The following is a 27224-nucleotide window of genomic DNA, read 5'->3' as shown; positions in this document are numbered from 1 at the left end:
TATCTGTATCCCTGGAAATGTTAAAACAGAAAGCTTTGCATTTGTATCCTTATACAATATTAGAACTGCTGTTACTGTTGGATTTAGATTTGACTTCATTACTAATCATCTTTTTTTTTTTTTTCATAGAATATTTCCTCCCCAGAAAGTTCACCAGAAATTAAAAGACGAGTTTATAACCAAGAGGTAAATATTTTTAAAATAAGAAGCACTTAGTGGTGTGTACTTTAGATTCATAAATTCTAAAACTAAAAAATTAAGCCATGGGCTGTGGATGTTGATATAATTTTTTTTCTCCTTCAACTAGGGCTATGAGAGAACACCAACTATGTTGACAGTGGGTCCTTTTAGAAACTCGAATTTGACAGAAATGGGCCTGCAAGAAATAAAGACCATTGGCTATTCCAGCCCAAGAAATAGAACTGATGTAAACAGGCAGTGCACTGGAGACAAGGAGTCTGTATCAGACCTACAGAGCGGAGTTGATGTAGTGGAGCATACTGCCATTCCTAAAACCATGGAAACCCCCTCACAAGATAGGACTGACTCTAATAGCCAGCTAGAACCTGCTCCCTGTGGAAGAAGCACAGTTTACTCTTCTTGGGTTAAAAGTCCTGAAAGGACAGGTGTGAACTTTTCCTCAGTGAATTCCAATTTAAGGGACTTAACACCTTCCCATCAGCTGGAGGTTGGAGGTGGCTTCCGAGTAAGTGAGCCAAAGTGCCTAGTGCAAGAAGACTCCAGAGGCGTGTTCATGGAGACCTCTGTGTTCTGTTCTTCAGAAGATGGGCTCCCCCCAGGGTTTGGAAGGACAGTTAACGACAGTGCGATTGAGGGGAGTTGTACGCCCCAGAATCCACCACAAAAGAAAAAGGTGAAAGCTTTTTCTCTTATCTCTACCTCCATCTCCTGAGCCTGTGTGTACTTTAAGAAGCCTTTATATGCTGTGAGAGGGTTATATCTTTTTATCTTGGAAGCTTACTGGGAATTCAATTCATTTCATCTAAGTAAATAAAAAGAATAAACTCCAAACAAGTATTAATAATCATAACATTAGAATGCCTAAATCACAAGGGCCCTTAGAGTTTATTCTTTCTAAAATTTGATAATTTATTACTTGCCTTAGGCTCAAATAGCTAGTTGAAGAATTTTGAACCTCTATTTCTTGATTTTCAGAACAGTATCCTTTCTCCTGATATCCGAATAATTTCATATGAAAGCGGCAGTGTGTTGTAGCAGGAATGAGCATTGAATTAGACATCATCATTCCCCCTAGGTTCTAGTCTCTGTTGTACAATATGTGTTGTGACCTTGAATTTCCTTATCTGGAAAATGGGCAGATATCCCCTATTCACAAAGTTGTGTGCAGCTCTTAAATCTGTTCATAAACAATTGAAGGTGTTGGCCTTAATTCGATCGTGTTGTTTGACTGGCCAATATCCTGCTTGAGTTAAATTCCAGAGGTGGTCTTCCTACTTGGAAATTAAAGAAGAGGAACTTAAAGCACTTGTACTGCAAATTATAAATGAACTGCAACTATATAGATTTTATAGCAAACGCTAAAAAAGTACATGAAGGTGATTTTGCAGAAGTCATACAATTTTTCTAATGTGAATATAGAGGCTCTTAGACTTAATAATACATTGACTTTGACAAACAAAGCAAAAATGATTTGTTTTTCTCTGTTGTCATCTTAGGTGTCCTTATTAGAATACCGAAAGAGACAGCGGGAAGCTAGGAAAAGTGGCTCCAAAGCTGACAACTTTTCTGTAGTTACTGTGTCATCTCATCCTACTGTGGGTGGAAACATGAGCAGCAGCAGCAATACGAGTGATGGGTGTAGCAACAGTGGTGAAAATGGGGAGCAAGTAGACCACAATTCTAGTCTATCTTTACCATTGCCAACTGCTGTTTATAATGCTACTTCAGAAGAGATCAGCAATAACTGTCTAGTAAAAGAAACTACTTCTGGTGAAAAAAATGAACCAGAAGTTCAGTGGTAAGTGGACTGATTCATGCCTAAGATTTTAGAATTTGAAAAGTGCTAAAGTACTAAAAAACTACTATATGAAACAAGTTAGTAATACTAATTTAATTTTCAGAGAAATGGCAATTAGATAACGATGAGTATTTTGAATTGGAAAGCCTGCTTAATTGTGTTTCTTTTTCTAATAAAGTGGAGAAATGTGGTTGTGCCCAACACAGTAATGTCCAAAATATGTTGCCTTTTAGATATTTTTTAAAAGGTCTTTGTTAATCTGAGTTTCAAACCACCTAATTCTGGAAATTTAATAGATGATTTTAATTAAGAGAACATATATATGCATTGGACCCTTAGCGTTCTAGTCCACTCCATCTTTATGCAAATGCCATTAATTTATTTTGCTGTCAGTTTTCTGGTTCTGATTATTGTGGATCATGTTTTAAATATTATTTTCTATGAATTTTAGAGACACTTTCATTTAGACTAGGTCTTTCTGTACTATATGGAGTTGAAGGCATAAAACTCCATCGACTCCCAGCCTACACTGAACAAATCAAGCTCTGGCTGTTTTGGGGAAAAAGATAAAGAAAACTAGTGTTCATTATAATTCTGCCAAAATGCTTTTCACACTATTTCCTTATCTTTCTTGGGCTACCAGCTTACAAATATGCAGCAGGGATCTACTGATCAAGGAATTGCCTAAAGAAATATATTAGCAGATTTTGTATCTAATTTTGTTATGTAATGCCACATCTTCCATAATTAATGAAGAGTGAATTCTCCCTCTTTAAGGGATGAAAATCAAATTCTGTCTTTTAATGCTTGTCTTCTGTTTTCAGTTCTCTAAGTAAACTTTAGTAGACATTACCACAGTCTTAATCAGAAAAAAATACAATTAAACTTATTTTTTATAATTAGTTTTCCACTTAAAAAATCCAGCATGATATGACTGCCAAATAATGCAACCTAAAAAAAATACGAACTTTATATTCTATTAATATATTATCATGGGGGTGTTGCTGGCATTCCATTTGGAGACCTACCTTCAGAGCCATTGTCCTCTTCCTTTGAGTATTCTCAGTGATGATAAATCTTCGATTTGATTTCTATATAAACAGCCAAAAGTCAGTTGGAATTGTAGGACAATGTCACTTGGGTGAGAAGGGGGTAAAGGGAAGGGATAGAGAATATGACTCAAGTTGACCCTGACAGCAGTGCCAAAAGGGAAGCTTCAAAATAGCAGCAGTGTGATTGAAATATAGGTGCCACCTCAGGAAACTAATTTGAAGGCATCACATCTTGGGCTTTTTACTTCTGACTAGATTGGTTGGGGCTGGAGCTGCTATAGAATCTGCTTATGAAATGTAGAACCAGGATTAAAAGGAGGGAGTCTTCAAGGAATGTTTGTGTTTTGTATTTTATGCTCCTAACAACATAATTATTGTGGGATAGTAGAGTCCGGATAGGGAAATGAGGACAAGTCATTTGGAGCCAATTGTGCTGGCTCCTACCAGTGTTTTTTTTTTTTAAGAGAGGTGGGGGTTTATGTGTAAAGTGACTATAAAGACAAGTAGGTTTTAATTGTATAGCCTCATTATTTTGTTGACTTCCTAAATATGGATAAATTTCTTAAAGGTTTTTTTTCACTTAAGTATAATCATGTTATGTAAGAAATGCTTTAATTAGCGTAGAAATATTCTGTGAATCTAGGTGCCTGGATTAAAATTAAAGATTGCCTAGGTTTCATTCTGATATAATTGATTCTAGAACAGCCTTTTTGAAGAGTTGACTAATTTAGTAGTTTGTAAAAGGAATATACCTGTCATGATTTTTAATCATTAAACCGTTAAGCTATTCATGATGGCAAAATTGAACTCAACCAAGTTTATTCCTGGTTTTACTCCTCTCGTTGATTTAAAAATGTCTCCCAAATAATTTGGTTAGTTTCCCATCATTAGGGCAGCAAAGATAACAACTAGATAGTGGCAATACAAAATTTCTACGAGCAAGTACCATAAAGCATATTTTTTTTCCCAAAATATTTGTCTGAGGGGTAGATACACAACAGATTAGCTAAAGCACAGTATTGTGTAAAAAGTGAAACAAAAACTCTTTCATTCTTTAAAGGACTGCTTCAACTTCAGTGGAACAAGTAAGAGAGAGGAGCTATCAGAGAGCCTTACTTCTCAGTGATCATAGGAAAGACAAAGATAGTGGTAAGTTGCTTTGTTCTCCTACCTGGAAGTGAATTCAACTAACCAATGTATATGTCTGTAGAAATTCTAATATTCTATTTGGATTTGCTTCATCTGTAGGGGGAGAATCACCTTGTATCCCATGCTCACCGAATCATGTTCAGTCTTCACCTTCATCTCATTCAAATCACATTCCCCAGTTGCAAGTTAAGGTCCCAGTCCCTTCTTTCAGTGAACTTATAGAAGGTCAGTAAGCGGATGACCTATCAATCACAGTTGTAGTTTTAAACAGCTTTTAATCACTAAGAAGAAAATCTTTATAAAAGTTGGTCTGAATAGTTGAATGTAAATTCCATTGTAGTGTTTGCAAAAGCACTGTTTATCATGTGATTTTACATTTTACTATGGTTTTTTTATTTTACAGACCCTGATCCTGAAAATCCAGAACCCACAACCACAAATGAATGTCCATCCCCAGACACTTCTCAAAAGACTTGTAAAAGTCCTTCAAAAGTGAGCAAGGTAATAACACAGCACCTTGGAATGTAGCAGTTCAGAAAAAAATTGAAGTTGATTGGTATACAGTTGTCTAGATTTGAGCTGTACCATAATATCAATTTGTTAACACTGACTTGCTACCCTTTACCTAGTTTGTTTCACTTACACCTTATTCACCAAATAGTCTTTATTTTCTTTAAAAGCCGTTTGAGGATAAGAAGGGATAGGTTGGGGGCTTTTTATGAATTAATTTTATTTGTTGTAAGTATCAGTCAAGTCTTTATAATAAAGTCCTAGTTCAGAATGGAATGCTAACACTTTAGTTTGTCTCCAGAAGTAATTTGACATGATTGTTAATGTCAGAAATCAAGATGCCGTGATCTCCACTCTATTCCATCATTAAGAGAGGATTTTTGCAAGTAACTAGAATGAGTGCAGAAACTCTAAAAATAGAGATTTACTTCAAATGAAGTATTTTATAATTTAAAGATTTATTTTTATAGTTTAAAGATAGATGTGACAGTAAGTTCAACAAGGAAATTTAATAAATTGGGGGAAAAATTGTGGCCTCAGACAGTGATTTTCAGTGATGAAACACTGTCATTTTCCCACTTAGGACAAGAAACCAGGTAGAATAGATTTCATTAAGTAATTTACTTAAGTACTCATGGGACATTTAATAATAATTAGTTAACCCATAAACTGTTTCTAGTTTTAAAAAAATTAATTCAGATGTTTTCAGGGACATAGTTTTCTAACTTATCCTCTGCAACACCACTATCTTTCATAAGAAAGTTCTTGGGATGGGAGTTCTAATTAAAGTATGCCAGTTTGCCTTAAGGTGTACATGCATTAGAATAGTTACCAGCTGGAAAATTTGGAAAACGTGGCATAATATTGAATCTGAAAAAATATCACTCAATTGTATTTAGCTTAAATTTTATTATTCAAAGAATTCCTAGTTAAGATATGATTAAGGATATCAACAAAATTGACCATATAGCATACCTTTTTTTTCTATGTACCTGTTTAATGGGGAGGGTTTAGAGAAATTTTTGAAATCTAAATTTGAAACTCCTGAAACATCTATAATTTTAAGTAGTCATGACAAGTTTATCTGTTTCCCAAAACACAACCATAGCACAAGTGTGTGTAATTTTCACATTTCACTAAGGCCCCTTCTCTATTTTACATATATAATCAGTTTATAAATGCTGTACTGACTTATTCTTTTTCATGTAGCCTTGTTCACCAAGTCCTACGGTTCCTGTCCAGTCACTTGGAAGACACCCACAAACCAGATTCTCAGTGGGAGACAGCAGTTAATACGCCCGACACTGAAAATGCCAATCCTCAAAAGGCAGAGCTACAGCAGAAACAGCTGTCAAATGTCCAAGCACTTTCAAAGACTCATTCTGCCCAGGTCCATGTGCGAAGTTCAGCTGAGCAACTGTCACAAAGCTTCCTTCTGCACCTTTGAAGTTGCATTGTCCCCCATCACCTCATGTAGAAAATCCGCCCAAGTCATCTACTCCTCTTACACCTGTACAGCATGGTTATCTTTCACCAAAGCCTCATGCGCAGCAGTTAGGATCTCCCTACAGGGCCCACCATTCTCAGTCACCTCAAGTTGGAACACCTCAGAGAGACTCTCACAGAAATTTTATCCAGCAGCACAGAGCCTTCAGTCCAATATCCCACAGCCAGCTACTGGAACGTTATTTACGCAGACACCTTCAGGACCAATCTTCAGCATCTTACAGTCAGTTTTAACCACAAAATTTAAACAACACTGCACCACCTCCTCCCCCGCCTCCTCCTCCATCTTCATCCTCTTATTATCAAAACCAGCAGCCCTCTGCAAACTTTCAGAGTTATAATCAGTTAAAGGGTAGCCTTTCCCAGCAAACTGTGTTTACATCTGGACCAAATCAAGCACTTCCTGGTACCACAAGTCAACAGCCAGTTCCAGGACACCATGTAACTTCAGGGCATTTTTTGCCATCTCAGAACTCTACCATTCACCATCCAGCTTCAGCAGCTCCACCCCCTCCACCACCACCACCTGCTCCAGGACCACATCTTGTACAACAGCCAAGTTCCCATCAGCAGCACTCTGTAGCACATGTAGTAGGGCCTGTTCATGCAGTAGCCCTGGTTCACATATTCATTCTCAAACTGCTGGGCACCATTTGCCACCTCCCCCTCCCCCACCAGCCCCACCACCTCATCACCATCCCCCCCATCCCACCCCAGGACACCAAGGTCTGCAAGCACAACACCAGCATGTAGTGAATACAGCTCCACCCCCACCCCCACCTCCGCCTTCCCAATGTTTTGGCTTCTGGGCATCATGCATCATCTGCTCAAGCCTTACACCACCCCCCTCATCAAGGACCTCCACTTTTTCCTTCGAGTGCTCATCCAGCTGTACCATCATATCCCTCACAAGCTACACATCATACACCCCTGGGACCTGGACCCCAACACCAGCCTACTGGAACAGGACCACACTGTCCATTGCCAGTCCAAGGTCCTCATCTCCAGCCACAAGGACCAAACAGTATTCCAACACCTACAGCTTCAGGGTTCTGTCCACATCCTGGCTCTGTAACCCTGCCACATGGGGTTCAAGGACCTCAGCAGGCATCTCCAGTGCCTGGACAGATTCCAATTCACAGAGCACAGGTGCCACCAACGTTTCAGAACAATTACCATGGTTCAGGGTGGCATTAACAAGGACTCCTAAAACATTTTTAAAATGTTCTGTAAGATAAACTGTATATTTCATATGTACCTATTCACGGTACTTTTTAAAGCTTGTACATGAAACTTTGTATAAAAGCAAACACCAGTGCTCTTTCATTGTATTTTTTCCATTTTTTGCTTTTAAAATTCCTGAAAAAACGTGCTGTTGAACCAGTATTAGGTATCTTTATTTTGTAAGTGAACATTCCAGCTGTTTTTTCTGGCAGTAGATTTGATGCTGCATAATCTTAAATTTATTGTTGCAGTTAAATTCATTTAGTGAATGTTTTCTATATTACTTTTTATACGTATGTAATAAGTACACAGCTAAGTGATGGCACTAACAGGTTTCCCCCCGCCCCACCCCCACCCCACCCCATTCTGTCAGCAGTTCTGTGTGTGCATCTAGGTAGAAAATGCAATACAGATTTTTATAGTTTGGTGTGGACTTGGCTCTTTTGTTTCATCGGTTATTTGCAGAAAAATGTAATTTAATGTATAGATTGTTTCTAATGTCTTCTGACAAGTTCTGTAAATACTGTTTCTTTTGCGTGTAAAATTGCTTACAGCTTCTCATTTGATATAGTATTGTATATATGACAAGTCTCTTTTTGCAAAAATGTGTGATCTTTGTGAAAGTAGTACAGTATATGACATTTAAATTTTTTTAATATACTGTCACATTGCAGCACTGGTTGGGCATTTTAATTCATGTTAATAAATCACAATTATGTCAGTTTTACCCAAATTGTCCTGTACAACCTTTAAAATAAGTGAGCACTACCTCATATTTTAGCCAGCAGACAAGGATAGAAAACGTTTTTGTTTTGTTTCCCTACTGTTTATGCAGTAGTAAGAGCCAGAGAAACTACTTGAAATACTCATGTAGGTTTACTCAGTGAAGCATCTTACAAGCATATAAAACTAGATCATACCATTTATGCATTTCACATAAGTCATACGTTGGCACAGTTACAGATGGCAAGTTCATACCAGACAGTTTAAGTTATAGGTTAGTCTGAAACCCCATTAAGGTTTACTTGCACACTTAGTATATAGCTGTTATATTCTAGTCTAAAAGTAGATGTATTACTATTGCAACGTAGGATAGAAAAGTGACTACTGGGCTAGGAGACAGTTTGTCAAAATTTTCTCAAAATGATTTAGAAACAGATTCAACTGTTGTAAAGATAAAGTTATTTAAAAATGGAATGATTTGAGGAGTATAACTGATATCTTCTGTTATCAATTCTCAATTCCTTGGTCACTGAAATATATGAAAAATAACTGGTACTTCTGAAGTGAAAATTTTATAAGTGGCCATATATTTCTGTGGAAGAGATAAAAGGTGACAGCATTTGGATATGTCATATAGCCATTGTTATTCTACCATTTGGTGTAATGGCAGTTTTTTTTTCCATCTCCCTAAATGACCTTTTATATAATTTTTTACCTTAGTTTGTCATTGGAGAAGAACCTTTTCAAAATAAAGGTAAGCAAACATCTAAAAATATATGTGTTAGATTTGGCAATATTATTTTTAAGTCACTTTATGCCATGTTTTAATATGAACAGATAGTCACTGACTAGAACTATAGTTATGGTAATACTTCCGTTTTAAAAATTCCTTCTGTAGTAGTGTAGTCTATAATGGTGGGTTGCAACCATCTAACCTCTTGAGGCTTAGACCAGTTTTGTGATCTAGAGACAGGATGTGAGTGAAATTTCAGCCTCTGTATATCCTGCAGTAAAGTTCTAGATCATGGCCACTACACAAAAACCTTGTCTTGGGAAAAGGCCTCATGTCAACCAGTAATTCTCAGATATGGAACATAAATCACTGGCTTAATGCAATTATAGACACAGATATACATACACATACATGTATATATGTATATGTGTGTGTATATATATACATATACGTACACTTTAGCTTGTAATGTTTCATAAGCAAAAAGTCTTGATTCTGTTATCTTTTATTCTAATAAAACAGGCAAATGCAGTTACACCACAATACTCTCCACCCCAAAATTAGATCTTTAATCTTTACCGAAACTAGATACTACCAAAATTATACATTTTTTTCCAAAGAAAAAAAACAGCTTGAGAGCCTACAGTCAAAAAAGTAAATTGAGGGCATAGTCAATTTTTTTAATGTACAAAATCCTCTAGTATATTACTATTTCAGAAAAGAGCACAATGGATGTTAATGTACTGAGTTATACAGAGCAAGACTAAAATCCCCACTGTTGCCCCATATCAGCAAATGGAAAAAAAAAAAAGTACAGACCCAAAAGGCAACAGTATAAGGGGAAAGAGTGCTGGTTCTGGAGGCAAGTCCAGATTAAAATCTCAGTTGTCCCATATCACCACTGTGATGTTGGGCAACTTCTCTCAGATCTAGTTTCCTCAACTGTGAAATGAGGGAATTAGACTAGATGGCTTCTAAGATCTCTTCCACTTTCTAAGATCCTGCTAATACTGACCACATATCATCTTGTGTATGTTTGGAAAGTCCAACAGCCACAAAAGAAAGTTCTAGAGTTAGAAAATATTTCAAATCCCTGCAAGTGGGAAGTTTCTTTACGTGCTATATATTATCATTCAGCTTCATATGGAGAGAAGAAAAGGGAATGGGAGATCAAATTGAGGTCAGTGAGTAGTTAAGCTACACCTGTGGTTTAGAGCTATAAGAGATCATTAGAGGTCATCTAATTCAATGCTCCATTTCAGAGTTGAAGAAAAAGGCCATGAGAAGTTGTGATTTACCCAGTGTCACATATAAATAGTCTGTATCAGAGCCATTTGAAGCCAGGTTCTGATTCCAAGTCAAACATGCTTTCCACTGTACATGTCAATGATCAAGAGTTCGATGTACTGTCCTACAACAAATTATATTCTAGGATATTTCCACTAATTTATGAAACCTGGGCAAGTCAAGAGATTGGGGTTGTAGTCTGAGCTCATTAACTATGAGCAAGAAAATAAAAAATTAGGCCATTAAGACTAGATCATTTCTATTCTTTCTAGTTCTGAAAGCCTAAACAACTCGTGTAGTTACTTTCCTTTATGTTTCTATTTTAAGGCTGGCAGTGATCTCAGTATCATCTAATGCCCAACATCTTGAACCTAAATCAATTCCATTCCAAATATTTCAAAATCTTAGCTTTTCAAAATTCTTAGATCTCATCTGTATCTCTCTTAATGCAATTTTAGCCCCGCCCCCTTTTTTCTATTAAAAGAAAGTTCTATGAGATGATGAGCAAGAAGCATCATTGATTAAGCCCTAGCATTTGGAAGACTACTCACTTTTGGCTTCTGGAACCCTATTCCTTTTAGAATGCAACTCAATTTTCACATTCCTATGTCTACCCTTAAAAATAACTGATTTCTGGTTCTTTAACCACACTGCCTAAGTTATGCAACTAGGGTTCCAACACTTTAACATTCAATTCATTGAGTTTTGTATTATAATGCTAAAATTACGTAACAGTAAATAACTAGAAAATGTTAGTATATAGTTATGTCAAACATAGTCCAATGACCAGCACAATGTCTGAAAAAAAAAACAAAACACTTTAATTAATTAGACAACTGCAAGCACCTCAAACAATAGGTTATTGTTACAACACTTGGGTATCTTTTCACAATCTAGTTATTGCAAAGGCATGTGAATAAATGGACAAAGTCAAGAAAAAGTGGCACCATAATTAATGTGTAAAACTGGAAAAAAATTACATTCATCCCACTGACTTCTAAAAGAGGCAAAATACCTCTGTATATTAACATTCTAAAATCTGTATTGCCTACTATGGTTGTGTCCAGGATTCTACACGCATAAACCAAATGCAACCTGCAAAGGGGAAATTATTTTCTTTGTACTTGAGTTCATGGAAACACAAAAAACTAGTGCAATTTGTTGTTAGAAACATGTAAAGCTACATGAAGAATGAACGTGATCTCTGACCTCTGAGATTTGGGGAGCTTTCTCTGTCCGTTGCATTGCAAATTGTACACTATACCCCTTGCTTTTTAGACATAAAATACCCTTTCTCAAACATAATTTTCACTGCACACGTAGAAATGTTTCCTTTGCTCAATTTAACCTGCATATAGTTCAACTTAGTGCTTGTTGGCAGAAATAAATACCACTTGGTAGCATGTTATCACATTATAAGGGAAATTTTTTTCCTTAAAAGCACTTTTTAAAAAAAGATGCAAAATATCCAATGGGAGTGCAAGTGTGTAATCCATGTTTTAGAATGAGAAATAAGTCTTGCCTTCTGTTAAAGTGCCATATGGGGAAAGAAATCTTGTAAATTAGAGCTGCTTTGTTTAAAATCCAATGTAAACAGAATTGCTATGGAATCAGAAGTTCATATAACTTCAAAGCAGCTGATGTCTGCTACATGCAACTTAGAGGCTACAAATCACTCAAAACTTGGTAGCTTTACTCTGAAATTGGAGTCCCATCCCAAATTTAATGGAAAGAAACATTTACAGGTTACATTTACATATACTATAATACAAGAATGATATCCCTTTGCCAGCAGATAAAATTACATTTCCTTGCCATGTCTTTCTTGATTCCAACTTGATAATTTTTTAAGCGTGTAAATTATAGAATACTCAGCTAAAAGAGTTCTTCATAAATAGTTACAAAACCTGCCGAAACACAAAGAAGGGGAAAGTATTTTTCGTTCAAGAAAATGACATTTGAATGCCACACAACACAAGAAACAATGTTTAGAGACAAGGTATTAAGTGTTTCCAGAAGAGAGTGGGTCAATAAACTACTTAGCTGAAGACAAAAGACTACCCTTCCCCAGGACCACAGTGCACAAAAAAGCAAAATGTCAAACAACAGTACCTCAAAGCAAAATAAAGGTCTGAGGATGAAGCCAGCTCACTTGTAATCCTGTTAAAGAATTTGAGAGTCACCATTTAGGTCCGATGTACTGGAAAATATTTGCTAGCTCAGAATGTTATATTTGGAGATTCTGCTAAGAATTCAACCAAGGATGCCTAAGGCATTCTCCAGCTGAAGCTCTTTTTTCTGGAACCATTTCTAACATCGGGATCAGGAAATCTGTAAACTGTGCAGCATCTTCATGAGGCCAACCATATTTCTCCACAAGCACATCAAAGAGGCTCCAGGGCTTCAGCTTCGTAATATGCCGTAGTTCTCCTAGAGGCACACAAAAGAATGATATGTTAGAAAAGCTGACATGATTTGCGTTCTCTCTTTTCGGACCAGTAAGCCACCTTTCCAGTGTACCCTATTCATCAATATTTAGAATAACAAGCTCTCTAAAACAAATCAGTTAGCTGATGAATCATTACCACATCTAACAGTCTCACACCAAACCCAAAGTGCAAATCTCGGATTACACAACAGGTGGATTCATTAGTCCAGTTTTAACAGGTTATCTCATTGCAGAATTCTTTGAAAAAGCTAGGTACCTTTAATGCACTTAAAATATTTCTATGTATCTTTTCCAGAAGCACATTCTATAAAGTGAGGTATACTCACTTTCCAAAATTCTCTGAGATGTCTTTCCTATGAAATGAACAAACTACCTCACAGTGTAATGTTGTATTTTTGAAATGTAATAAAAATGCAACAGTATCTTACTATGGTATTCTTCTTAAGTAACCAGATTAAACCAAAGCAAATACTAATCTGTGCAATTAATATAACAAAAATGCCCATAATTAAGACACACAGATGTGTACAGATTTGGTTAAATTCACTAGACACAATAGGAGTCAAACTAATGACAATTCTGTCAGACATTATGGTGTAGCAAACTTTTTTTGAGACCCCATAAAGCATTCACTCAACGAACACTTAAGTGACTTAAGTGCCTACTATAGTGGTATGCAAATTAACTGGGGCAAAGTAAAATAATGTATCAAGAGAACAAATCTTAGAACTTTCTGTATCTTAAGCTTTTAATATGCAATATGTTCTTTTGTTGCAATCACTTGTTTTACATAATTTGGCACTGCATTTTACAATATTTTGGCACACTTTAGTTCATCATGAAATTATACTTTTATCATATTGGCTATGAAGCATACCTTTAATAAGTATCTTTTCAAGTTTAGGGCTGATTACAGACCACAGTTTTTCAATAGGGTTTAAATCAGGTGAGTTCCTAGGCCACTGATGTATTTACTTCCATCTCTTGGAGAAATTTTTAAATGCAAGGCTATGTTGCAATATCCCCATCTCCATTTGAAAATTTCCAAGAACAATTCTGCTTCAATATCAATATATTCACCAGAGTCCAACATTCTGAGGATAAGACTTCCAGGCCCAGTGGAAGTAAAAATGCCCAGGTATAAGCTTGCCTGAGCTATTCCCAACAAAGAGTTTTCGTTATAGCCTTGAACTTCCAAAAAAAAAGGTGAGTTTTTTACTTTAAAAATTACCTTGTCCTAATTTTAAGCACTCCAGTTTTTGTAGTGTCTTGCTCATGACAAGCATTTTTTTCTTTAAAGCAACGATAAATGCTTTTCTATTAAACTGGTCTTCTTACTGTTCTTCCCACATATAGTACACACTTAATATTATTTTAAAGGATTCACTAGTCATCTAATTGATGTTGATTATCAGTAACAATCCCTCCAGCAGGCAGAGGCCCTTTGAAGGTCTTTACTAAATTTTATGAGGATTAATTAGATCAGTTCACAACTGGCATCTTTTTTTCATTTTCAATCCAACTTTCCTTTGTCCTTTGTTGTAACTGATCCTGGTTCATTGTGAGTTTGAACAATCCCCAAAACACTTGACTTTCCCACTCCCCACCACGCCCCCACATCAATAGATGATACAATGTTTCAAACAGTCACTCAAGTGTGTTTTTAAGAGCTGCAACTTTTGAAATGTTTCCTTGTATGTTCACGTTCTTAATGTGACTTTAAAATATAACAAGAGAGAGCAATGAAACACATACATAAAATCCAGCACTCAACTGAAAGAGAGCTAGCTACAAGGTAGGGAAACCTCTTCAATCTGATTTCATCTGGTCAAGGCCAGATAGTCTGAGTCAGTTTAGTGTTAGGAAGTAGCACACACAACTAATATTGTCACAAATTAAACCAGATAAAAATTATTGCTTGTCCCAAGCAATTCACATTCCCTTGTAAGTGCATAGCACTGTGGATTCTGTTGTTGTTCAGTTGTTTTCTGTCCTGTACGACTCTTGTGACCCCATTTGGGGCTTTCTTGGCAAAGATACTGGAGTGGTATGCCATTCCCTCCCCCCGCTCATTTTACAGATAAGAAAATTGAGGCTAATAAGTGTATGAAGCCAGATTTGAACTCAGGAAGATGAGTCTTCTGGACTCTAGGCCCGGCACTAACTACCTAGTTGCCCAGGCACTGGGGTATGAAGACAAAATCAAAAGTCCTTGCTCCCAAGGAACTTAACTTTTACTGCAGAATTTTAAAATGTAAGTAAATACAAGATAATTTTTATACATGAAATATTATGATACATAGTCAACTCTATAAAACTAGAGAGAAACCAAGCAAATCAGCATGCACCTGACATATCACCTTTTATCACACAAACAGTATAAAAAGCTTTTGCTGATATTTGATTTTTGCCAAAGGAAATGTTTTTTATTTTTATATTCTCAAAGTGGAGCACAGTACAGCACCTTAATTTTTCAAAAGATATGCTGCTTCTTTTCCCACTCCTAATTACAACTTATTATTAGCAGTTTATTTAAAAACATCTTCTATATCTAAGAATTTTTTGAATACTTGCTTTTAAGATATCAAAAATTAGTTTTGTTTTTCATCTAATGTAAATTAACCAAGAGTATTTCTGTTGGTTAGATTTTTTTTTTGGTGTTTTTATCAAGCAGATTATTATGCTCAAAAAATTCACTTCATCTACCTTTAAAAAATTAACACGTGCTCTAATCTGGTTACACTGACCTACTAGCAATTCCTCCAAGGGGATTGCCCTACCTCTTTTCCCCATGCCTTCATACTGTCTGGTCCCCCAACCCTGAAATGCTTTGCACCCTTACTTGTATACCTTAGTTTTCCTGATTCCCCTCAAGATTTGCCATCTCCATCCCTGGCTATTACTAACTAGTGCCTTCCAACCTCAGATTACCTTCGAACCACTCTTAGATATTTACATGTCTCCCCCATAAGGATATGAGCACTCTTTGATGGTAGCAGCTGTTTTTACTTTTGGGGGGGGAGGCTATCTTCAGCACTTAACACATTGCCTGACACATTAACAATTGTTTATTGACTTTACTTGGAATCACTGCCCATGCCACAAATCCAAAAAAGCTAGTGTCATTTTATATTTAATCTAATAGCTGCCTTGATGACATGGCATCAGTGACCATCCATAAGCTAAGCTATATTTACATTTCAAAGTAGAACTAATTTTCACATTTTGCAGATCCTATCAGAAAAACGGAAAGGCTGCACGACTACTGTATACTGAGTCAGGCCAATCTAAGCTCAAGCCTCACCTCTACCACATCCCTGCTGAGTGACCCTGAGTAAGACCCTTAACATTCCAGGGTTCTGGGCAACTCTTTAAGACTATATTTTACAAAATGTACCAACTTGCACCATCAGAATAAGTTTTCTTATCAAAGAATTCCCTATACCAACGAAAATCACATCTAGTATCCATACTTGCCAGGGAAGTAAGTTCAATAAACCTTTTTTGTGTGAAACTTTCTTTAGTCGAGACATCAAATGTAACATACTCAGCCTTTGAAACTAAGGTGTTTAAAGAAAAAGAATAATTCATGAGATCCTAATACAAAAAAATTAGTTTGACTTCATAAATATCCCTGAAACTTGGTGGGATGAGAATCACACATGTAAATATAATGATGAAAAGTATATCCTACTTAAAAAGGGCAGAATATATAAAAGCAGCAGCAGAGAAATAATGTATATTAAGATATATATGGATGTGAAGAAACCTAGCAACCATGAGGGGAAGCAAAGAAAATTTGAATAAGGTTCACCAGAGAGAGAAATAGAATACTGAAAGAAAATAGGGCAGACTACACCAATGAAGAGTTGGGGTAACAGAGCAAAAGCTTGTCCTGGAAGAATTGATTTTGTAACACTAAGAGGTTTTCACTCTCCATAAATCTTCCTGGAATTTTCTGCCCATAACAGCTGATAAGTTCCTGACTTAATTTAATGTTAGATCGCTCCCACTTCAAATAGTACAGAAAGGGATAAGGCAAAGTCGTATTCTGGACCTGATTTGGGCAGGGAAGGGATGGGGGGGGGGGGGGAGAAGTGCTAGCTGCTAAAATCAGCCTGTCCAAAAGCATATCAGGTGCTTACAATGTACCTGTAAAGAAAGGCAAAAATGTGGTCCCTTCCTGCTTTCAAGGAGTTCATATTCTAATGGAAGAAAAAAATGCACAAACTACTCACAGACAAACATATTTACAGTATAAATTGCCCTTTGAAATGTGGAAGAGTTCACAATCAAATAAGTGATAAGATCTTGCAAAATAAAACATTCAATTTTTATTACACAAAAATTTTATTACTTATTATATAAAATTAAAACCTTTTTGCACAAACCAATCTGTTTTTTGTTTGTTTGTTTTGTAGGCAATTAGGGTTAAGTGACTTAGCCAGGGTCAGCCAGCTAATAAGTATCTGAGGCCAGATTTGAACTCCAGGGCCTGACTCCAGGGCTGGTGCTCTATCCACCGTGCCACCTAGCTGCCCCAAACAAATTTAATGTAATAAAAATTAGAAAGGAAAAGGTAACTGAAAAAAAAAAAACTTTACAACTTTCTCCAGTAAAGGTCTCATTCCAGATATATAAATGATCCATTCAAATTTATAAGAGTAAGAACCTTCCCCCAATAGATAAAAGGCCAAAGGATTATAAACAGTTTTCAAAGAAAGAAATTCAAGCTATCAACAGTCACATTAAAAAAATGCTCTGAATCTCTTAATAATTAGAGAAATGAACAATTAGGCAACTTGAAGTTTCCACCTCATACCAATCAGACTGGCAAATATGACAAAAGTTTGACAGGCTTTTGGGGAAAAAGGTACATTAGTGCATTGTTGATGCAGTTATGATGAACTGGTCCAGCCACTCAGTAAAGCGATTTGGAACAATGCCCAGAAACTCCCCAAACCGTGCATACCTGCTGATGTAGCTACCACTAGTATTTCCAAAGAAACCAAAAAAGAAGCAAAAGACCCAAAGATTAAAAAACATTTTAAGAAGCCCTTTTGGGCTTCTTAAAGGGAAAAGTCCTGCTGGGCAGTGGCTAAACATGCTGTGACATATAAGTGTAACACAATATTACTGTTTCATCAGAAATGAAATGGGTAATTTCAAAAGAAACTTAGAAGACCTTTATGAAAAGATGCCGAGTGAGAATTAGGAGAACTATTTATACAATGATAACATCACGAAGAGAACTCTGATCTACCCAATGATAAATTACATGTCAAGAAGGATGAAGATCAAACAGATCACTCACCTCCTGCCAGGTGATGACCTTAAAATGCCATACTAATAGTTTTAAACCATGTTAACATGACAATTTCTCTTGTTGGGCTATTGTAGATTTGTACTGAATTTATTTTTTAAAATATGCTCAATTGGCAGAGTGGGAAGAGCAAATAAAAAGAAATACTTGTTACTTGAAAAAATAAGCTATACTGAAAAAAAAAAGGAGTGAGTTTTGTTTTGGTTATATCAAGTTTGAAATGCCCATGAGATTCGTTCTGAGATGCCCAAGAAGCAGGCATTAATGTGAGACTAGAGGTCAGAAGAAATGGTAGAGCTAAATATATAGATTTGAAATCATATGTAAAGAGATGATAACTGAACTCATGGGAGCTGATGAAATCACCAAATGAAATAGTACAGAAGGAAAACAGATGAGGACCTAGTACAGAGTAGGGGACACCCACATTTAGCGGGCATGCCTTGATAAAGATCCAGCAAAAAAGACTGATAATCAGAAGATAGAGAGGTAGAAGAACCCAGAGAAAAGAGTGTCATGAAAATCTTGAGAGAATATCCAAAAGACAGTGATCAGTAGTGTTAAAAGCTTGAGAGAGGTTTAAAAAAAAAAAGACGAGAACTGAGTAAAGACCATCAGATGTGTCAATTAATAAAGCATTGGTCACACTGAAGAAGGCAGTTTCAGTCTAATCATAATGTTAGAAGACAGGCTATGGAGGGTTTAGAATTGGGTGAGTGGAAAGCAAATATAGCTGACTTTGTTTAGCTGAGGAGAAACGTAGCACAGTAGTTAGAAGGAATGGTCAAATCAAGTGAGGATATTTAAAGACAGAGAAGACAATTATACGTACTGGTCAGGAGGGAAAGAGCCAGCTAGATAAGAACAGATTGAAGATTTTAGAGAGATAGTGAGAATAATAAATGAAGAAATCTGTTGGATAAAATGAGAGGTTATTGGATTACGGGTGCATGCTGAACTATTTGCCTCAGCAAGAAGGGCCACTTCTTCATGAGAGATAGAGGAGGAAAGGAGCTAGTGATGAAAGACTTCTGAGTGATAAGAGATGAAGACAGAACTCTCAGTGAATGGCCTCAAACATTTTTAGTAAAGCAACATCGTCAGGTAAGAGATTGAGGGAGTAAGTGTTAAGGGGAGTTTGAAGAGGAACATGAATGTTCATGATGAGTAGGATAGAGAACTGATTATGGAAGTATAAAGGGGAACTTTGGGAACAAGGATCATTACACTTTACAATTTGTAAAATAAACGAGGCTTCTTTGAACATAGTCTGATGTACACCACAGGTGTACTTGGTCATGGAAAGTAGGGCCAACAGAGTCATGGAAAAGATGGATAGGATCCATTAACCTAAACTCTACATGGAGAATCAGACCAAAATGGGTGCAAAGTTTTCCCTACAATGAAATTCAACATGCTCAAGAAGGAATTATTTTGGTGAGGAAGAAGAGAGAAAAAAAAAAAAGAAAAAGGTATATGCGTGGCTGCAAAAGGAAGCTACAAATTCAGACTTTTAAAAAGACTAGCAAAAATATGAAAGTAGAGATAACAACACAAATATAGTCCTACATAAGTAGTGTCAGGAGTACTAAAGGCCAAATGAACTGAGACTGACTGCTAAAAGACAATGAAAAGGACTTTCTGAAGATGAACTGGGAGGAATATCAATGAAATGACAGAAATTATTCAATGTGGCTGGGTTAACTGAAAACAATAAGGTGAAATTAACCAATTGTAATTTTGCTTCTGAGTTATTTTAAAAGAAAGGTTTGATATTTTGCTTTTACATTATAAATATTAACAGATTACCTCTATTCCATGAAAAGTCTCTTCTAACAAAGTAAACCTTATCTGAAAGTGCATTTAACATTCCACATTTTGTTGCACCCCCCTCTCGTTCTGCTTAATTATTTTTTAACAGACATCTATTTTCATTCCCATCCCACACCCTCTGGGGGAAAAAAAGAAAGGAAAAACAAATTCATCATAACAAATATGCATAGAGTCAAGGAAAACAAATTCCCTCATTGACTGTATACAAAACTATCTAATTCTGCCCCTTAAATATTTCATCTCTGTGTCAGATGCAGCATAATATGTTTCATCATCAATTCTCTGGGCTCAGTGAGCCTGGGGCTCACTGTTGTTCTGGTTCTGCTCATTCCATTCATCAGTTTATAAATATTTTCAAAGTTGTTTTTATAATATTGATGTTTATCGTATAAATTGTTCTTCTGGTTCTGCTTACTTCACTCTGCATCAGTTCATGTCTTTTTATGTCTTTGAAATCCTCTATTACTTGTTTCTTATAACACAATAGCATTCTATCATGTTCATATACCATAACTTATTTACATATTCTTAAATTAATGAGCATCTTTTTCATTTCTAATTTTTCCACCACAAAAAAAGCACTGCTATAAAGGCTCACCAAGAGAGCTTCAAGGTACCTGTTTTCTCACAGCCTCTCCCAACATTTATCATTTTCCTTTTTTGTAATCTTTACCAATCTGATGGGTATGAGATGGAACCTCTGAATTTCTTTAACTTGTGTTTCTCTAATTAGTAGTGACAAGCATTTTTTCATATGGCTATAGTCTCAGTTCCTTTCCTTGAGAACTGGGTCTTTGTAGCCTTCAACCATTCATCAACTGAGAAATAGCTCTCATTCTTCTAAATTTCAATCAATTTCTTACACATCTTGGAAATGAGACCTTTTTCCAGAGAAACTTGTTGCAAAGATGTTTTTCCAATTAACTATTTCCCTTTTAATGTTAGCTTTCCCGGATTTGCTTGAGCAAAAACTCCGCAACATTACATAATCAAAATTATGCATTTTGTCTTTTGTGATCCCTCTTCATCCCTTGTTTGGTCCTGAATTTGTCTCCTACCCATAGATCTTGGGAGGAAAATTTTTCCATGTTTCTCTAATATGTTTATGATGCAATCTTTTATGTAATATGATCTTTTATATTCAATATTAATTTGGAACTTATCTGGGTATAAGGTGTAAAGTGCTGGTCTAAATAAAATTTCTTCCACAGAAGCATCTAAATTTTCCCAGCCATCTTTGTTAAATAAGAAGTCCTTACCCCAGGTACATGGGGTCTTTCTGTTTATTGGATATTAGGTACTAGATGCATTCATTTGCTTTTGTAGGTTGTGAACCTAATCTGTTCCACTGGCCAATATATTTTGTAACCAGTACCAAATTACCTTGAGAATTATTGCTCTGTAGTATAATTTGTGATCTAACACTGCTGGACTTGCCTTGTTCTCACTTTTATTTATTATTTCTTTTGAGAGCCTGGACCTTTTATACCTCTAGATGGATTTCATTACATTTAATTATTTCGGTCTTTATTTCTGTGAACAGCAGTTTGTAGACATATTTATATAGTTCTTATGTATATCTTGGTAGGCAGATTTCCAAGTATTTTATACATTCTGTAGTAATAATAAGTGGAATTTCTCTCTCTTTCTATTCTGTTTTATTGGCTTTATATAGAAACACTGATAATTTGTATGAAATTAGGTTTGTTGAATTTATTTTTTCAATTAATTTTTTTGCCAACACCTTAGGATTCTTTATATTACCATATCATCTGTAAAAAGATAATTGTTTTTTCTTTACCTATGCTTATTCCCTTAATTTCTTCTCATCTTATTGCTATAGCTAGCATTTCTAGTATTAAGTCAAACAGAAAAGGCGACAATGGACACCCTTATCTCATCTCTGATTCTATATGAAAAGATTCCATTTGATACTCATTATATAGGAAGGCAGTTTTTACTTTTAGATATTTATAATTTTAAGGGAACGTCAATTCCTTTTCTTTAGTGTTTTTAAACAGAAACGGGTATTGTAAATAAATATTTAGGTATTTTATTATTTTAAAGAAAGTTCCATTTATTCCAATATTTCCTATTTTTAACAGAAATGGGTTGAGCAGAAATCAAAAGCATTTTTTGCATCTATTATTATTGATTCATTTGACTTTTTATTTTGTAATTAATATGGTTAATTACATTTATAGTTTTCCTAATATTAAGCCAACCTTACATATTCTGATATAAATTCAACCTTTTCATAATGTATGATCTTTGTGAAATGCGGTTTTAGTCTCTTTGCTAAATTTTTTCTTCAGAGTTGAGCAGACTGGTCTGTCTCCTTTCAGGAAACCATCCTGGCCAGCAGGCTACAACTGATAGTTTCAGAGAGATTATTGAGAGGTTGAGCAACTGTGCCCACAGTCACAGAGTATTAGTTTATACTTGTGATAGGCCAAAAGTATTAATCAGGTATTAAACTAACAAGGCTAACTATCCACTAAGCCACGCTGGTTCTCATTAATGGGGGAAAAGGAACAAGAATTTATTAAGCACCTGCTACATGCCAGGAACCAGTTAAGCACTTTACAAACAAATATTATCTCATTTAATTCTCACAACAATCCTGTAAGATAGATGCTAGTATCATCCTCATCTTATAGCTGAGGAAACTGAGGCTGGCAGAGGTTAATATGACTTGCCCAGGCAGGGTCACACTACTAGTATATGTCTAAAGGTTGGCTTAAACTTAAGTCTTCCTAACTCCAGATCTAGCTACCTCTAAGTAGATGGACCCTTTAGGAAGGTAGAGTAGAAACAGTTAAGTCTGAGCTTTCATCTGCGCCAATGAAAAAGAGTCCTCATGTTGATATAATCACAGATCCATCACACATGTAATGGCTGCACTTATACTGTCCCAAAGGTGAGAGACATGGAGGCTAAAAAGGTAGCTATTATTTCTTTTCAGTGATCCCAGTGTCCTACCATCAAAGTGTCTGGTTGACTCAGTGCTCAAGTCAAAATTTCATTTAGAACCCCTTGAGTAGAATTGTATATGGCAAATATCCAAGTCCCTAAATAAGAAAAAAATACTCACTCTAGACTTGTCAAGAAAAATACTATACTCTATGCTATGGACACAAATCTGCCAATTTATACTCAGCATTTCTGCTTAATGAGAAAGAGGCTAAAAAGTCTGGAAATCCATCCTGCCTTTAAAAATCTCTCTCTGACCCACACCATTTCAGACATACAGTTAATAGTTTTCCCACAAGGACAAAATTCCACAGTAAGATATAACAGAGTTAACATTTTGCTTCATCAAACAGGATCAATAATCACTTAACTTTTAGCATACCCTGAGGAACCACTTTCCTAAAATTATTCAATTTAGCATTTAACTACTCTTTCCAAAGAATCTTAATTTTGCATAATCAAAGGGGAACTCAAGAGGTATTTTTAGGAAGTGAATTAATCAATAATCTCATAGTCTGGTCACAATCCTAATCACTTTAGGGAGGAGTCCATCCTGGCTGATCAAGGCCCTCCCTTCAGAACAAACTGGTTAGGCTTTTGATAAGAATGACGTATAAAGTATTTCAGCGCAATGCTTGAAAGTTCATAGTTAAAGAAAGACAGATAAGGATTTCTTATTCTAGTTAGTTAGACCAGAACTTCAGACCACAGTATTGCCCAAATGTTATTTTGTAGCACGTAACCTAAGAAGGAAAGAAAGTATGAGGCCTCATCGTAGTATGCTGCCTCATCATAGTATGCTTCCACAGAATGAATTCTGTATTATACATATATGTTCCTGTTTTCCAAATATTGTTCAAATCAATAAAATATACATTCATTTAAAAGCAGAGAGGAAGGGAAAGAAAAGGGAGAGGAAGAGAGAGAGGGAGAAAGAGACAGGCATAGAGTCTAGAACATGGGACATGATTGATTCAACATAACTTGGTTAGGCTAAGGTGGTATTTTCAGTTCGAAAGGCCACATCTTAGGAAGGATGGTGACAAGCTATGTCATGTCCCAAAAAGAGCACTGCAACAAAGGAATTAGTCATATGTAAGGATAACTGAGGGTTAAGTTGTAATACAGCACAGTCTTAAGGAGGTTACATTGTAACATAGTATGGTTTTAAGAAGTAGTCTATAGATCCTTATAGCTCCTGCCAAAAATAGGTACAAGTCCTGGAATCAAACCTAAACAGATTGTCCTGCCAATGTTAAGCCAACATTATAGATGCATCTAGGTTATGATAAACTTACTAACAAAGAAATAATGGCATAACAGTTCTGAGTAGTAGTTATATTGAAATAAGTTCTGAAAAAATAGTTGTATTGAAGTAAGCTCTGAGAAATAGGTGTATTATGTATGAGTAATTTTTCAATACCTAAAGAAGTAACTACTCTGTTAACCTGCATTAAAAAAAGAATGCTGTGGTACATTTCTTGTGCAGTCAACTGATCTGCAGGCCACCTATACACATGCATATACTCTGGGCACTAATTTCCTCTTTTCAATAAACCATTATTTCAAGGATTATCTCCACATAGGATCTTTTCAACCTAACCTAACAATTTCATGTAGTTGGCAGACTTCTCAGGGACTAAAAGAGCTGTTAGGGGCACCCAGGTGGCACAGTGGACAGAGCGCTGAATCCTGAGTCAAGAGGACCTGAGTTCAAATTTGGCCTTAGACAACTTATTAGCTGTGTGAACCAGACTGCCACCCCTCCAAAAAAAAAAAAAGCAGTTAAGTGAATTCCCTGTGGGTTTTTGTGACCACTTGCTAGGTAAGAGATCTGAATTTCTAAAGTCTTCCTGCCAGGACTCCATTCATTGACCACGACCTTGGGAAGTACAGACCTGGGAAGAAACTGCAGAGAGACTAAAGACTATAAATTGGAAAATGGGCAGTGCAGGCTTAAAAGAGATTCTGCCTGGGTCTCCACCGGCTTAAATGTTGGAGAATGGGAAGCCTGGTATACTGTTGGCAGGTCTTTCTCAAGAAATGAAGTACCTCTCTGAAATGTCCAGAATGTTTATACTTATTCAAGGCCAAATTTGCAGTGGCTAGGGGCAAGTTAATTTAAAGAAGGAAAGCTAGTTTATCTAAGGGGATTTTTAATAACCTGAATCCAAAGTAAATGAATTATTGGTATCTTTGAGATGAATATCATGCCTCCCGCAAACTTAGAAATTATATGGATAGTCAGAAAAACTATGGAAGTGAGACAATTAAAACTCACTCTCTCTAAACCATCCATCCTCACAGGACCTCTACTAGAAAATCATGCTTTCTTTCTGTTAATTCATTTTGTTAATCTGTTGGGAAGAGACCTGCTGTATAAATTACAGGCTATCACCTTCTAGATACCAGAAGGGGTATTTTGGGAACTCTCAGGAGGAAATGTACCTGATTGAGTTACTATGTACCTTCTGATCCAGAAGGGGGGGCATGTGAGTGGTAGTTTCATCCCATGATGAAAAAACACCCTGATTTGCACCTTCAGGTTCAGGAGGATGGGGAAAAATGACATTTTTACTCCATGCTGAAAAAGCATGAAGCGTATTGAAGGAAACCAGTTCTCTACTGTGGGCAGATTCTAGTATAGCACTGTTGTTTTTTTTTAAAGGAGTTGAATCATTTATCATGAGTAATTACAAGGATAAGCCACAGCCATGTACAAAACTTTTTGTCCAAAGCTCAACCTAAAGGAATACATCCAGTAATAGAAGATTTAGTGAAACAAGGAGATATCAAGAAGGGGCAATTCCCCTCTATTATCCCTATCTTACTAGTAAGAAAAGGAAAATTAGATAAAGGTCAACCTGGGTATTGCTTTGATGATTCCAATTGTACCTGATACTATTATAATTTCTGTACCTCTGATCGTGAGGTTCTTTTGATCTTTCTTTTGCTTTCTCTTCAATTAGCTGAAGAATCTAAATTCTTGTTTGCCTTTACTTATGGAAAATCTCAGAAGGTATGGCAAAGAATTTCCCATCTTTTATGATTCAATGACTATCTTTTTCAGAAATTTGCAAGAAACTTTAAAGCCCTGTTTTCTTAACAAGCAAGAAAAAAATTGGAACTTTTTCTACTGGGTTTCCAAGCTTTCCAAAGATAAACTATCACATTTGTGTTCTCAGTACTGCCCAGGTTAAGAATATAAAAAGAGACAAAAGAAAAGATTCCTTCCCTTTGCAGAAATTTAGAGCAATGCAAACTAATTAGAGCCTGAATTTGTGAACTGAAAGAAAATTTATTTAGTAATTGTGGCCAGAGTCTGATATATCCTGGTAGGTTTTGGGGGCTGCACTTCCCCAGGACTAAACCATATACAATCAGCAGCTTTCTCTTTCCTCCCCCTACCCACCCAACCCCCACCTCAGAGAGTGACAGATTTATTATAAGGAAAGGAAGTTGTTTTACTAACTAAAGAGTAGAATTTAATTGCCTATGTAAGTTATAAGCAAAATCATCTAAAAGGAATTAGAATAGACTGTGATTCTGCAAGCTCTTCAGAAACTAAATTGGAAAAGCTTTTTTTCTGACATTGTAATAAACTATCTGTAAACTCTGAAGTTTTCATTTTGAAAAGGGAAAAGTTTGTTTTATAGTTAACTGGCACTCTATAATAATATAACTGGAACTCTATAATAACAGGTTAAAAGAGAAGCCAAGAATTTTGTTTGAAAAAATTGTCATATCTCTTTTATATAAGAATAGTAAGATTTCCATGACCCTAAGATTATTATTCTATTTTGAGAAGTGCTTATTTCCTCCTCAGTTATTTTTGTGATTTCTTATGATCTCCAAGTTATTTCACCAATTCTGATGTTCTCGTTGATGTAAAAAAAAAAAAAGTATAACAAAGTTGAGTAGCAAAATTCAAAACTGAGCGATTTAAGATTTGGATTTATATTGGGTTGATTAAAGAAAATTGTTATTTACAGCATGCTTGATCTGTTTTCTGAATGGTAACTATACAAGAAATTCAATCTTAATTACTCTATCTTGGTTTCTGAAAGCAACTAGTATAGAATGCAAAGAATGACAGATGAATAAAATTATTTTTGTAAGATAATTAAAAATGCATTCAAGTGAACTTAAGTCATTTGTTTCATGTTTTGTGTTTTAAGTCCATAACATTCTTTTATGTTATTCTTAATCTCCTAAATTTTTTTTTTGCATTATTATTTTGGGAACCCATAAGACATGCTGTTAAATTGAAAAATGATTCCTAGAGTGTACTGCATTTGTAATATTAGAGTAGTTCCTCTTTTGATCTGAATACTGTATAATAATAAATTTCAGCTATCATTTATATTTATTTTTAATTTACCGCAACCCTAAACTTTGATTAGTAAAACTTGCCGTATAAGATGAAATCTTTTAGGAGTATAATTTGATTTGTTTTGAGCATT

General features: G+C 35.8%; 2 protein-coding genes across 2 annotated transcripts in view; one reads left to right on the top strand and one right to left on the bottom strand.

The window, feature by feature from the left end:
* KMT2E (lysine methyltransferase 2E (inactive)) overlaps window positions 1-8167 on the top strand; it is a 67338-nt gene extending 59171 nt beyond the window's left edge. The window contains 13 exon segments of the mRNA XM_036759031.1: window positions 130-186; window positions 308-874; window positions 1698-1999; window positions 4112-4200; window positions 4300-4425; window positions 4604-4701; window positions 5920-5963; window positions 5965-6131; window positions 6134-6334; window positions 6337-6419; window positions 6421-6826; window positions 6829-7003; window positions 7005-8167. Coding sequence (XP_036614926.1) covers window positions 130-186; window positions 308-874; window positions 1698-1999; window positions 4112-4200; window positions 4300-4425; window positions 4604-4701; window positions 5920-5963; window positions 5965-6131; window positions 6134-6334; window positions 6337-6419; window positions 6421-6826; window positions 6829-7003; window positions 7005-7413 — 2724 coding nt within the window. The 3' untranslated portion in view covers window positions 7414-8167.
* A 1216-nt stretch (window positions 8168-9383) lies between these two features.
* The window catches only part of SRPK2 (SRSF protein kinase 2), a 281169-nt gene continuing 263328 nt past the window's right edge, over window positions 9384-27224 (bottom strand). Inside the window, 1 exon segment of the mRNA XM_036759032.1 lies at window positions 9384-12613. Within this exon segment, the coding sequence (XP_036614927.1) occupies window positions 12429-12613 (185 nt within the window). The 3' untranslated portion in view covers window positions 9384-12428.

The sequence above is a fragment of the Trichosurus vulpecula genome, chromosome 5, assembly GCF_011100635.1.
Source record: "Trichosurus vulpecula isolate mTriVul1 chromosome 5, mTriVul1.pri, whole genome shotgun sequence".
Classification (NCBI taxonomy): domain Eukaryota; kingdom Metazoa; phylum Chordata; class Mammalia; order Diprotodontia; family Phalangeridae; genus Trichosurus; species Trichosurus vulpecula.
This window is presented reverse-complemented; position numbering and strand designations above follow the sequence as displayed.